This window comes from Helicoverpa armigera, chromosome 15, assembly GCF_030705265.1.
Source record: "Helicoverpa armigera isolate CAAS_96S chromosome 15, ASM3070526v1, whole genome shotgun sequence".
Taxonomy (NCBI): Eukaryota; Metazoa; Arthropoda; class Insecta; order Lepidoptera; family Noctuidae; genus Helicoverpa; species Helicoverpa armigera.
In genome coordinates, this window is record NC_087134.1 from 2,348,024 (window position 1) to 2,363,219 (window position 15,196).

Here is a 15,196-nt window from a genome sequence, read left to right on the forward strand (position 1 = left end):
TGCGATTTACGCACTTTCACCAGCCAGAAGAAGCCCAGAGTCTGGAAGTTGGCGGTGTTACACCCCCGTACCTGGAAGGGCATGTAGCGCCGGCGTCTCCGACTGCTACTCAGCAGCAGTCGTTGTAACATTTCCGCGAGGCTGTCATGCAGATTTGACAATACTCTGGTCCTGATCTGGGCTTGTTAGGTGATTAAACATATAGCTCACTCTACATATAGGATTTTCCAATCTTAAGTTGTGCCTGCAAAAACTTTTATAGCAATGCGTTGACGTGTAACTGGTGGCTACTATACCAACTTTCTGACTTTACCTATAGACCTCGACCATACGTTTAGAAGTACCCGCACAATTCAAACTTTTAGTTAGCCGATATATATATGAATGGCACCTAGTACGCACATTGCAAATTTCAGGCATTTAGTCGGTATCAGAACGAGTAAAAACTTTGATTGGTATCAAGATTTGTTAAAGAAAAGCTTTATTTCCTATCGGCCGACTAAAAGTTGGGAGAGTGCTCCAAAAGTCATGGTAGAGATACCGATTACTCGACATCCATAGACGGACCAATAGGCTGCGGAAGAATTTTCATTTTCACAACCGTAGTTTATTGAAATAATTATTTAATTAAAATAAACTTAAAAACAATAGAGTGGTTAGTGCTCTCCAAAATGGTATGTACCTTCAGATTTTTTAATCATTAATGAAGTAAATTAAAGAAGACAGTTTTATGATCTTTAAAAGGAAAACTGTTTTACCGGCTCATCGAGTCGTTGATGTCTTTTGTATTGGAACTTAAAAATAATGTTTTTAGAGGGTTTTCGCAAAGAATTACAATTATTTTTGTGAATTTTTACATGTTTCATATTCACCCTACATTCAAGAGCCTAATTTAACGTTTAAAACATTGGCAGACCAAATGCTCTCATGCCATTTGCAGACTAACCAAGATATATAATTGTAATCTTTTTTCGCAAAGGAATCTCGATAGCACCTTTACATATAATATTATAATATATACCAGATTATTCAACGTCGTGAAAGAATACCTAAAATAGTACTTTTATAATTACATAGTATGTAACGATACTATTTTAACCCTACATATCATAAAACAACATTTCTATCAGAAAGTCCGGGGCCATCGCTCCATTATTAACATACAATTAAACACAATAAGAAACGAATCCCTAGGCCTTATGGGGCATTATTTCACCGACCACCATACGCTGACCATCATATTACAATACCTGTTCAAACACCCATTGCAAAACCAACCTTATTTCTTACGTCATACAGTTCAAATTAATATTCCTTGTGCTAAAAGAGAGGTAGAAAATCTGTCATGGAAAAGTGGACTCTATAGCTTAGAAGATAAGGTGTGGTTTAGTTTGCAGGTGTCGTGTGAAGAGGCTTAGCTAAGATTGGTAAGGTTTACTTTCGCCGACGGGCGATGTTGGTCGGAATGCCCGATGTGCCGACTAGCCACGGTGCCGTGTCTACCGGCTCACATAGATTAGGTATGTGCAGAGGGGGATGTAGGTATTTTATGTGCATGTACTTAGGTTTTAGGGAACGTTTTCAGTAATCATAGAAATTGAAGTTGATGATTTTATTTAAAGGTTTCGTTAAAAATATTTTCGTTGATAAATGAATACAATTATCATTGGTTTGCAACATGTTATAATAACTAAGAAAATACAATAAAACTTAATAAAACATAACGTTCTATGAATCCATAATACTGAAATAGACACATTAAATTCAAACGTAAGCGTCCAAACGTAAGCATTCGATTACCTAAAAAACATAGCAATAGATAAGAAGTCAGAAAAAAATATTACTTAATTCCAAAACAATCATCTCTTAAAATACCTACTCATTTTAACTTATTTTATTCTAAATAATACCTAATAATTCCAATTAAATAATACGATCAAAATAAGGTGTTCCTCAAGAAAGCATACTTGGTTCATTACTGGTATTAATTTAAACGATATTTGATTAGCGTTTCCATTTTTAAATAACAACTTTGATATTAAGTATTATACATCTTTAAATGCCACAAAAAACCATAAACTATTTAGACAAATACTCAACTCCCGCACAGAGGCTTCACAAACTTACCCACAAACGAGCACTCCTCTAAAAAGGTTCTTTGTATAGTCGACGACGAACCACAGTAAACATTTGCGACCAGTTCTCGCCCGCCTCCCGCGTGAGCCGCGCGCTCTTTACACCATAAATGACCCAACAGGTGTCTGTGATACAAATTCAAATATCGAAAACAAAAAAAAAGAAACAAGATTCGTTCCTTCTTTTTTCAAATCCAAATTTTTCTCACATTTTCTTTTTTTTATCAAGTACCGTTGTTGTGTTGCCGTTAACCGTGTGTATTGTGCTGTGAGATTCAAAGATCGAATGAACTGTTGTCGTGGAAAAAGGTTTTAGTTCGCATCTCGCGTGTATACTTTTTTTTTGACGTTTGTTTGACGTTTCTGGCTGTATGGAAGAGGTTTGGATGTGTTACTTTTGACCTGTGCCAGTAGTATTTCTTTTGGTTATTTTAGTAAATATTATTTATAAACTTTTTTTTTTAAATTAGCAGCTTATGAATAGTTTTAGATAAAGTTGTATAGTTTAATACTAAAGTTATAAGCAAGACGTCCTTACAAGGTTGAGCCGAGTGTATCTGTGTCTCGTTGCAAATACTTGCAACAGTTGTTACGTATGTATTTCATAATACAGCAAAACCTGTACAAAGTAATTTTTCGAAAATATGTTTTTAGATTAACTACCTTTTATATGAAGATCTCTTTCGTAAGCTTCCGACTTAAAATTTGACTGACCCAAATAATGTAACGAGATCGAATTGAACCTGTAATCATTCAATCAAAGATTAATCCAAGGAGCTTAGGAGTTCTTCCAAAGGCACAATATAAAACTATTTCGTCTGGTGTTATTGAAAGAAAATATAAAATTGTAGTAATGTCGTACTAGAAACCGGGGTCAAAAGTATCCTGAATGTTATGAAGATTTAAAACCATAAGTGTGTCAAATTTTATCAAAATCTATACAGTAGTTTTTGCACGAAAGCACCATACATTGTCTAGGTATACAAAAATTGGAACTCTTTTACGAGTTGGGTCTAGAGCAATAACCGACCTTGAAAATTTCAGCATAGGAACCATGAAATAGTAATAAAACTCTTATCGAACACCCGCATAATTATTAAGTACATTCATTATGTACGTTTAGGTACGTTAAATGAGTACATACCTAATCAAAAGCGTTAAATGTCACTGAAGTTTTAATGAGAAATTGAAAACATTGGAGAAGGTTAAGAAATAATTTAGCAAAATTGTAGGTCAAATTATGTTAAAACAAGTAACGGTCTATAATTTGTTTATATTAAGTTGGAAATAAATCCTTTTTGTTAAGATAATATTATCCTTAAGAAAATTCTTTGTGGTATTAAAAATGTAAACCTATATTATTTATTATATTATGATGCTTCAGAAGTATTTAATAAGTTTCAAATACATTGCAAAAATCATTAAACATACATACATACATACATACTACAAACATTATATTCTTAGAGATTAATTTTGACTACTTGACTGAAAATCGAATCGACCTTCATTTAAATGAAAACTAAATAAATAAACATGTAATATTTTGTAAGCAATAAACAAATAGACTCAAATTGTGAATGAAACTAACCAGCCAGTGCATTGAGCAATAACAAAAAATGTCAGGGTCTTTTGTCGATAATAAATTATTTTACGATCAATATTATGCCGGATATTGTCCAAATATTATGCAAAATTATAACTTAATCAATTCAGAATTTAACATTTTATGAAACACTACCGGTTTTATATATTTTTTTCGCATTAAGATGTGTTAAGAAGGATAAATTCCGTTGCGAAAAAGGGATGTTACATACATTGTATAGCTTTATTTTGCTCTCACTACTAATATAAATATGTATGTACCTACATTATCATCACAACAAAAAATGTACACATATTCATTTATCAGCAACTCGCATGCCCAGCGTAAAGAGTATGCACAAATGCAAGTAGCTTAGGAAAAGCCTTTCTCCAGCAGTGAACGTCTTTCGTCATTCGTTCATTAAATTAATAACTAGAGGTAGACTATTTTCACGAAGCTATAAATAAGTATACACGTACTAAAAACATAAAAGTATCCCCAAAACGCAGCTCTATCAAGAACACGTAAATTTTCTAATTTGTTCGTGTTTGTTTTGGAATTTTAAGCCTATAATTTTAATAAACATATTAAGATAGCAATCAAGTTAAGGGATCTGTGAGAATGTGCAACATTTGGCTCAAGCCGGCGGTTACCTTCGCCTTATAACCGAGATGTGGGCAAACTGCATGCCACCACAATGGCAACTACTTGCGTGCGCGCAACACGTAGTGATGCGAAACCGACGGTGTTCTACATTCAAAATTATATCGAGAGATACTATTTTTTTTTAACTTACTACAACTACAGCTATAGTTGATGGCCAGCTTTGCTTGCATTATTTTTAAAAGATATCGATACTATAGAATAATTCGAATTCAGTGTCAAAACCGCAAACTTTAATTTGGTCAATGTAACTGTTTGACATATGAAAATATCTAATGAGGAACTTATTGGAATTCAATTACGATTTCTAGTAGGTAAGTTATTTAGAACTTGATAAATACATAATAAAAGCAAAACTACTCAGATTTTTTGTTCTGCTTATAGTCATAGAGATCTAAAAATAACCAGGGCTATGTTTAACTCATCTTCGAAATTATCGCAGCTAACTGAAGGGATAAAAAAGTGAAACAAGGATATGTAAAAACAAACCAGCAAACGTCATTTCACAAGTCACATCACTAAAACAAAACGAGATCACCATGTGACAGCGACTATGCAAATACCCCGCGATAAGCCAAACATGCTTCATGAATATACACGAGGATCATGACCACACATTTGTGGTTTGACGGACACATACGCTTATAAGTCCTCTGGCCCACTAAACACATGGTTACCCTAGTTTAGTTCGAAATTGTTGGCGTTGGTTGGTCTAAATAGTTTCTGAAGTATAGGCTTGTACTGATAAGCACATGCAACTATGCATTTCTATCGGGAATTCTATACGTTCAATCGGTTATGTTTGCGTACGACTTCCTTGCTTAGAAAAAAACAAGTAAGGAGATGGATAAGGAGGAAAAAAAACATATTTTTGGTCTCTTGTAAACCTTGGATTTGCCCCTTATGTCATACAGGTGTCGATCTTTTCAACTATTTTATGATCAAAGATACAAAAAAAACTTTTAAATATCGATAGATACGTAACAACCCTAAAACATAGACCTTTCATTCACAATTTCCCACAAACCCAAAACAGCCTCAAGCCATTTCTCACCAATAAAATTCACCAATACAAGACACCTGTTCTCGTACAATACTATTGCATTAAGAAATCTAAAGTAAAAGTAGTTCTTAAGATCATTGATGTGCGCCCACGCAGCGCCTACGAGTGGCCATCGAACGTTGACCAACGCTGGCCAAAAACATCACCTACGATTGTCGAAGTTTATTGTCGCTTTCATAATCAATTTCGATCAATTTTAAGAAGAGATATTTTTTAGTGGGTTCTGTAGAAAAATAAATATTTTAATTTAAAATAGAAAAATAATTTAATATTTTTGCGAAATTTATATTTTAAGAGCGAGATTCAACCTCCATTGATCATTTTTTAAATGGTGAAATATTTTTTTATCAAAATTAAATCTAATTTTACTACGTTTTTTTTTTTGTAATGTGTATTTAAGTGTTTCAAGATCAATTATTTAAATTAAACTTTAATGGTTATTGGTAGAGTTGATTGATGCAAATTAATAAAATTACAAGCGATGGCTACGACGCTTTTAACGTAGTAATATCAACAGATTTTAAATTATCTTATTAATCTGATTATTATTTAAATAATTCAAAACAAATTTTTAGAAGAGCGGCTTTATTTTTCCTCTATTTTATAGTTGTAGTACTACTAGAGCTAATGAACGTAAAATATTTTATTAATTTGTCCCTGATTAATGCTATATACAACCTACTGATCCATTACCAATCTTATTTAATAGGATTTTGTATGACAATCAAACCTACCTTTAACATGATAGTGTATAGTATAGTACAGTATAGTGTCAGTTTAATATTACAACATTTTGTTGAAGTTTACATAATGTTACATAGTTTTGATTTCGAAAGGTAACGAATTTCACATGACATTTGTTTTACATAAACCAGAAAATCGCCGAATTATTGCGTTTATGAATCGATAAAGATGACGCGTTAACTTATGTGTGTGTAAACAACCATAAATGAAAACCATAAAGGTGTATAAGAACATTGTTACCTTAGACAACTAACTCATTTAAAATACTAGTAAATATTTTTATGTAAAGAGCAATACCAAACCTAAATAGACAAAAATCCTACTCAAGCAAGAGTTTAAAAGACAGAGTATTTTAATAACATTTCAAGTAAAATAAAATATTTAGCATATATCTATATAACTTAGGTGAAATAAAAATTGGAGGCACCCTTCAAAAGCATGTACATCCCATTCCATAGTCGAGTGATAAAGAGAAATTGACTGAACAGTAGAAGCTATACTTAACCTCACTAAACAAGCTAAGTACCAAAACATAATATTCGATTATTTGTACGAATATCGTGACACACACATCGTTACCGACTAGCAGTACAACTCGTATAGTTTTCATAATTGGCTCAGTTTTTGCCGCCATTTAATCGTATGGAGCACATGAATAGTTGCCAAGGTATCATTACACCGGCACGTTCCAATACTTTGCCGCTGTGTTTGATGTGTGGTGCAAGTTAGAAGAGATGAGCGAGTGAAGGTGAACTACATAATATGCTACCTTATTAAAGTACATAAGTACACTGCCTTTCACATGCCATCTTAAAAAAGTACTTACTCTAAATCTATTATAGCTGAGTCTCAATCAATATTTATTTATTACACTAATGTCTACTGAATAGCAAAGACATTAAACGTAGATATAATAAATAGCGTAAAGAATAAAGATATTGAACAATTGAACATGTTTAAAAATGATTGTTATTGAAATACTTAAAAACTACTGAATCTATTTAAAAAAACATCTACAAAATTTTACCTGTGCACCTACATTATTTTATTTTTTTTGCAAAAACCTTAAATACGGTAAATTATAATGTGATAGGTATTGTTTGTATGTATTTGTTGTCTTTTGTAAGCTTAATTTACAAGAACCAAATCCCTAAATCCTAACACTTGGCCCCCCACAAACCCAGAGGCAGATTATAAAGAACAGAACATTGTAGAACCTCGTTCATAAGGCGTTAACGTTACAAAATTTACAAGTTTACAACTGCACTGATGCAACGCCAATGACGTTGTTGCATGCTAGAAGTATTTAGATTAATAGACCAGGTCGATGTTCAAAACTTGGTTCATGCACTTGAGGTAGAAGATTTTAGGTGTCAATGCTCGAATAGGTCAAGGTTTTAGAATAACTAGGTAACTGCGGAATTAAAAAAAAGTGTTTTGCTTACAAGAGATAGAATTTTAGCTGTTCTCTCCTATACAAGTTATGTTCCACGTGAATTTTTGCGATTATTTTCATAAAATTAAGCAGCTACTTTGATTTTACTTATTGATAACTGATTTAAACTTTTAAAATAATATCCTGGTCTTTAAAAATTACTTAGACATACTTATCCCCTGTGTTTTTCCTCAATCTAAGTTAAAGTAACGTAGCAGTTAAGGAAGTAAATAATTTCGTATGGAGTTTAAAAATATAAGGTCAACGTCCGCGGCTGGACATTAGTGAGGGTGGTCCTGGATCAATAAAGTCGCGTGCCCACTCAAGGGTCGGTGTATTTAAATACCTACGCATGTAACTACGTATTTGAATACGCATGTAACTGTGAATCATGCAGTAAACGAACAATTCGTATTGATCCACAAAGTGCAGAAGTATTTATATGGTGGACAATACATGGTATTTCTATAAATGATTCTTAAATATCGCACTCCTTTCCTGCGAATTTTCCAACTTATTGTTTCTAGACATCCACAAATATAATTTACTACAAATTAAATTTTTGGGAAAGAGATGACAGATAGTTTGTATAATTCTCTACTAGTTTGCTTACGACAAACCAATAAACACAGACTATATTGTTCATACTTAATGCGTATAACCCTTTTAGACATAAACCTCATTCGATTGTTCATTCAAATTGCGAACGCCATAAAAAAACAATTAAAAAACGATTAACTGTCAAATCAAACGCCCACTGACCGCTTTAGGTTATAAAATTACAAGGATAATCATTTTTAATTCCAATTTTACGAAAACAGACGTAATTAGAGAATTATTTCATTTCAAATCCGACTTTATTTCCAAAGAATTTCAACACAATTTCCCTTGAACGAATCTTGTTTCCCTATCAAAAGTGATCTGAAAATAATGATAAAAATTGTTTACAGGCTTCCTAATGAGTGTTTAAGTGTCAGTGAAGTGTCAAAATAGTGTCAAACTAGTGACATGTGTTCTGTGTAGTTAATATGACGTGAGAGGACATCAGCCAGCATGTATCGGCCGAATTTCTATGAGAGCACGTGCTTTAGATGTAATGAGATTGTGTACCAAGTGGACCGAGTTGGCCCGCTGAAGGATTTCACCTTCTTCCACAGTGGTTGTTTTAAATGCGCTGTCTGTGGTACTAAGTTGACTTTGAAGGTGAGTTTTCTTTTAATTTATACTTTTTATATACTTAGTGTAAGTACAGATTAGGATCAATAAGTACTGATCTTAATCTTAAGGTGTGTTTATACCATAGAGGAAGAACGCTATTGCGAAAGTCTAATTCTATCATTTCAAATTCATTACAAAAGTATGTTCGGAACATAGGGTGGGTTTAGATAAAAAATCAGGGAAGTGACATCAGGAAAGAAAATATTTATAGGGAAATTCTATAAAAAGAAAATCATCTGTTCAATTCTGATAATAGTGCCATTTGATCAGTAGACAGTCTACTATTAAATGATATTTATATTTGAGCCAAATATAATCTCTTAGTCTTCGTAGCCAAATTGAATTGAGACTAAAATAATCCACAAGCCACCGTGTAAACAAAACGGTTTTACCAAAGAAACCTGTTTACCGTAATATTATATTAATAGTTGGACTACAATGACGTTATTTCCTAGCTCCCAGGCAGCCTCAACCTTCAACACCAGTTGGCATTTGCCTGACCTTGCAACATCTTCCAACTTTTTTGTACCACTGTCCATAAAAAGACATTTGTAAAATCTTCTCTATGTATAATTTAATAAGGTATCTTTTCTATTGTTTTGCTTTTTTTGGAGTTCTTAATGGATATGCTAATTTTTTAGCTCTGATTTAAGGGAATAGTCGTAAAATTTTCTTATTAGGTTATCAAATTAGGTGATGATGTTTTTATTTTATCTTCTGTTGATAAAGTTTCGAGAAGTTTATATTATTGAAAAAGTAGTATTTCCTTTTTTTTAAAATTAAGTCGTGTCTAATATAAGTATAAGTTAAATTACATAATTTACCCACTGGGTCCAAAAAATGTTGCAAATACACATAAGTCTATTATCACATTGTGGCTTATCGTCCAAATTTGGTGATATGTAGTTGTTTTGGTTACCTACCGATAAAAGCTATTAAAGAGATTTTCATCCCAAAGTAGAACACAAACAATACATAAGTACATAAGTTTAAGAAAGAAATGTGGCCTACACTCAAGATCCGTTGTACGTCAATAAAATTAACCGCTCAAGCTGAATATGCAAAACGTATTTAGCAGAAAAATGTCGTAGAATAGACATGAGGTTCAGCCACTATCCTAATTAACTGTTTTACAAGCAATCGCTATTTAAATCGGTGATAGTTTAACACTAGAATGCGGGGAGCCTGGCCTTTAAACTATTTCACCTCATTTCAAGTTTCTACTCTCTAGTAAGTTTGTTATTAAATAGTTTTTCTTTTTTACCGGCTTCTCCAAAAGTGGGTGGTCAATTTGGATGTTTGTTTTCCCCATTCGAAGTCGGTGGAGAAAAAATATAGCTGCAAGAGAAAAATACGCCCTTTTAAAAGGCTTTTCTTTTTATTTTTGTGCCTTTAGAAGTCGTTTCTTTGATCTGCGTATAGGCTCTGTAGAATTTTTTTCTGCACTTAAGTGCAGACAATAATTAAATTAATCATGCAAATAATCAGTGCTAAATCGAGCAGACGAGCTATTTATATATGTAGGTATATTATTTTCGTATAAAACACCCAATCTGTTCATCCACTTACCTTTTATTATAAAAAAAATACATAGCTGTTTTGTCTATGTATACACTTGAATATAACTTTACAATATAATAAGCCGTAATGTCTTATTAATTCCTGACCAGCTTTATGAAAGTTATTTTCCTCTTGCGTCACAGACCACTTAGGCATGCAGACAGATTACAATCTAGCTATAATTCCTAGCTTTAATACTTTATGTCTTTCTTTATTTCCTGCTTGCTACCTCGTTTGCAACTTTGTAGCAACTAAAGAGGTTTGCACGTTGAGGCCGTATTTGGAATTCAAATATCGAATGAGTTTGACTTCATAGATAAAATAAATTATAGGGTCTATGGTCACATTATCCTAAAGAATGTTGCATGGAATATATTTTTGTTCTCGTCTACGAATAATATGTAGATTTTTGTGTATATCTTGAGTATCGTGTTTCTTAAATACTCAACGATAACTTCCTAAAGATAAAACTAATAAAAAACACAAAACCACATAAAAATTAAAACGCCAGTATTTTCTCACGCTGTAAGTAAATAAGCAGGTAGGTATAAAGTCTTAAGAAGTAACTCAACAATTTTTACACAAGGTCAAGGGAATTAAAACAAAGTTCATGTAATAAATACATATTTGCTCACGCAGTTGTACGACTATAAATTATTTGTAAACAAATAATGACTCATTATACTCATTATAAACACTGGGGATGTGTTAAAATGCGTCATACATACGACCTTATTCCGTTAATATTGTAATGGTACTTGTAATGACAAAGCAGATACGATGTTTTTCATTTTAATAATTCATTAATTTTCGTAATAGTGTACAGATGGTTGAGAAGGGGAAAAATATAACATCGATCTACTTACGTATGTAATTATTTAAAAAGAAGGATGGGAAAATAACTAAGCAATGCCATATTTTTAAGATTTTTTAACAAAGTAGTTTAGCCCGTTTTAAAAGCTGTAAATAAAAATATAATTCACAAACTACATCGATACATCACTTGAAATAATGTACGTTATATCTGTACCTACTTCCTGAGATCGAAATAAGAAACACTTTAAAAAAAGGCATGCATTTAACCATTTAAAAATATTGTGACATTTTCCCTCGCTTGTTTTAAAAGTGAATTCATTCATAACACAAAATGCGTACGCAGTGTCCTTGTCAGACCAGACAGTATAACAATTATTTTCTCTCCCCCTTATGACGTAATTTATTTATGACCCTATCTATACCTGTCTGTCGAATCTCCATAACGACAGCTTATATCCTGTAGTTAGTTTTTATTGTAACCATTTAAAGGAACTCATTAAAAGTTATGTGTGAATGAACGCCATGGCTAGACTACTCTAGGAGTATATTATGGTCGTAATATATCATTATGTCCTTTCTGGATTTCGTCTGTTATTGCGTCTGCTTGACTTATATAAGTAGATAGTTTAGTTAGGTCCCATAATTACCATAATCTGTAATATTTAAGATGTTTTCCACAGTTTAATCCGCCGCCCATGAATATTTCTTTCCGTATCTGTATAAAATGTAGCCAACGCAACTCAGGGATTATAGCTACAGATCCCCACATAGCTAATTTTTCAAATCAGTTCCAAAGTTTTGCCTGCTTTCTTTGAGGTTTTTACGACCTATGTCCATTAATTTTTGCATCCACAACAGATCAGTTGCGTACCCTTTAACATGAAATCATAATAAACTCACTTTTCATCATAAGATAAAGGATTCCGTTACAATCATATACGCCCTTATTCGGTCGAGTTAGTCTTTAGTACCTAACACACGTTTGTAACTGTTCAGTTAATGCAACAGTTTGATGTGTAAGCGATAATTAACAGTTAGTTACACTTTGTTATGGGAATTATTGTTTGTAGGCGCTTTTGTGGTAAAACTGGGTGAGCTTTATATGTATGACAGTGTGATACTTACTGTAGAATATAATTTATTGACTCACAGTAGAGATGAAAACTTATAAAGCTATTTCTTAAATTATTTTAAAAATAATCTTGAGAAAAAATCAGCAATCAAGCAGATCAGAGAATTAGGGTGCGTGCCAAAGCCCAAAGTTTTAATTTGAATCCACTTTTTAAACAAACAAAATCAAAATCAGCTTATAAGTTCAAGAGATACCTACAATGGCGCAGATAGATGTAAACAGAGACATTTCAAACTTGAATTAATAATACTAGTAACAACAAAACACTAGAAAATCATACATTAAACTGACAATACAGATCTATTATATACTTATATACAACGTATAATTCAATGAAAACATTCACTTTGTCACAAATTAACTGTCCATATCGCTCTGTCTGTGAAATCTTTTGTAAAATCACCATTTTATCTTGACCCTTCATTTGTTTTATAGCCACAACTACTAGGGGTCATTTTATATTGGTCATCTTCTATTGTATTACCTATAATTTGTGTAAAATGAATCAGCTACACCGATAAAAGAATAAAAAGGCTACGTAATTTGACATTTTATTTGTATTCGGGTTTTGAATAGCTACCTATATTTTTATGCATGAATGAGAATTGGAGTTTTTGAATTAAACGTTTTAAAATCGTTTACGGAAAGGGCTATTAATGTAGACATTACAAAATGGTTAAATAATAACTGAAATATTCAAAACTTTAATAATTTAGCTTTTATTTATTAATTTTGTTTTACCTAAGTCTTTATGCCTTGTGATAGAGTATATTTGAGCTATCTTTGAGGCGAAATTTCGAGATAAATCGAATCTTAACCTTAAGTTAACGCAAAGGATGCACAGTGGACCAATTATTTTCTAAAATGTTCTTAAAAAGTCTACTGCATTCTTGATTTCTTCTATGATGATGACCTTTTCAACCCCCAATTTCTCCCTCCCCAGACATACTACAACAACCAGCACTGGACAGAAGACAAAGAGGTGTACTGCTCGAGCCACGTGCCGAAGATCGGGCCAGGCCACCTGGATAACTCCTCAGTGGGCATCAGAAGCGCGCTGAACGTGCCCAAGAGTAATAACTATGTTAACGAGCAGATCAGAGGATTGGCGCGGAACAGTCATGATAATGAATGTAAGTATTATTTGTAGTAAATAGGAATTACTTTCTTTTCAGCTACATATCGCCCTTGGTCTTTTTCCCCTTTACTATGCCATTTGTAGTTAGATATGTTTTGGGACGGTCTATTTACCCAAAACAAGCTTTATAGCTACAATAATATACGGCATAAAATAATGAAGCTGGAGAGTTTGTTTGTTCGCCTGAACACGCTAACTCAGATCCACTAGGTACGATTTGTAAAATTCTATCAGCTATAGATAGCCCATTTATAGATGAAGACTAAAGGCTTTTTGCTGGAAATTCGTGATCTTCGTATCAGGTGATTGTTCTGAATTTTATATTCACCAATATCACGGAGGACAAAAGACTAGACCAATATTAAATAATACGGAAAAACACAACTTGGCAGAAAACACCAAATCAAATATGAAAAACTTATGGCCTTAGGTATTTGACCCTCGTTCAAATCTAGCTAAAACCCCAATCTATTTACAACATTCTTAAAAACAAAACAAAACAAACAAACAACAAAATACATTTAAAAACAAAAAAAGCGCACAGTGGTCAACAAACCAGGACAATGCCATCGTGCAAGGGCATCCATTGTTTAAGTGCAGTCGGATATCAATCAGACAATAGTCCGAATCACTAGCTGCCAATCATTCAATCGTTGTTCAATCGCTTTAGTTGGTTTGTTAATATGTAGATAAATAAGTAGTTATACATTACACACTTATTTATCTAAATAAGTGTGTAATGTTCTTACTTTATTTACTCTATAACACATGAGGTTACCTATTTATCACATTAGTCCTAAATTGATAAAGCCCTTAACAGCGGTGCTTTAAATTACTATATAGCATTTACTTTGATCTTACTTCGTTAAGGAGACCTTCATGAGAACTCTTTTGGACAGCACGCCCTAATAAACAAAGTTCTCTGGCACAGAGATGTAGTACCTACATACCAAAGTCATTTTCTTGCAAGATTTTTTAAACAACTAGGTACTAATTATGCATTTGCAGTTATTAAAGTAATTATTCACGTTGGGTATTGTTAATTATAGTGCTTATTTAGTATTACTTGTGCCACCTGCACCAAGCACTGATATCTTCATAGGTCACAATAATTGTACACAAATTAATAGAATTGAGGTGGGACAGTAACTAAAAAGATTTTTTTTTGTTCTAAAAGAAAATCCAGAACGAACTATTGAAATTGTACAAGGAAATTCAAACCACAAAAGTTGAGCCAGCGTGACATAAAATTTGAATGAAGCAGTAACGCGCTGCGCATGCGTCTGTGACGTCATCGTCGTCAAATAGTGTCACTTGTATTCAATGTATCTCTCATTGATGACCAGCTGGCCAAAGTTTTATGATTGTAACCTTTTTACACCTTTGATTGTGTGTGAGATAATGCTTTTTTAGGGAAGTACGTTAAATGTTTTTATGGTCAAATGATGGCAGAACACTAATAACTTTTATTATAATTAAAATATCATTTATGTATCTGAAAACTTCGCTCAACAAAATACACTTCGGGCCAGTTTCGTTGGCATAGAAAGAACGTACCAAACATAATTATTAATTTATAGTAAGTATGCAAAAAGACAAATTACAGTTTAATAAATAAATAAAGCATAATAACTAAAGATAAATAAATTGTGAAGTAGATATTAAAACCGATGTAAATATTGAGTAAAGCAGGCACATATTACCATT

General features: G+C 32.7%; 1 protein-coding gene across 4 annotated transcripts in view; it reads left to right on the top strand.

The window, feature by feature from the left end:
- Positions 1 to 2,171: 2,171 nt before the first annotated feature.
- LOC110371207 (hillarin) overlaps positions 2,172 to 15,196 on the top strand; it is a 60,510-nt gene continuing 47,485 nt past the window's right edge. For 2 of the 4 annotated variants that reach the window (XM_021327337.3, XM_021327341.3), the window contains exons 1-3: positions 2,205 to 2,515; positions 8,576 to 8,828; positions 13,295 to 13,484. In XM_021327337.3, the coding sequence (XP_021183012.1) occupies positions 8,679 to 8,828; positions 13,295 to 13,484 (340 nt within the window). In that variant the 5' untranslated portion in view covers positions 2,205 to 2,515; positions 8,576 to 8,678. Of the gene's footprint in view, positions 2,516 to 8,575; positions 8,829 to 13,294; positions 13,485 to 15,196 lie in introns of all 4 variants that reach the window. The other 2 variants (XM_064037974.1, XM_021327339.3) reach the window with 2 other exon arrangements.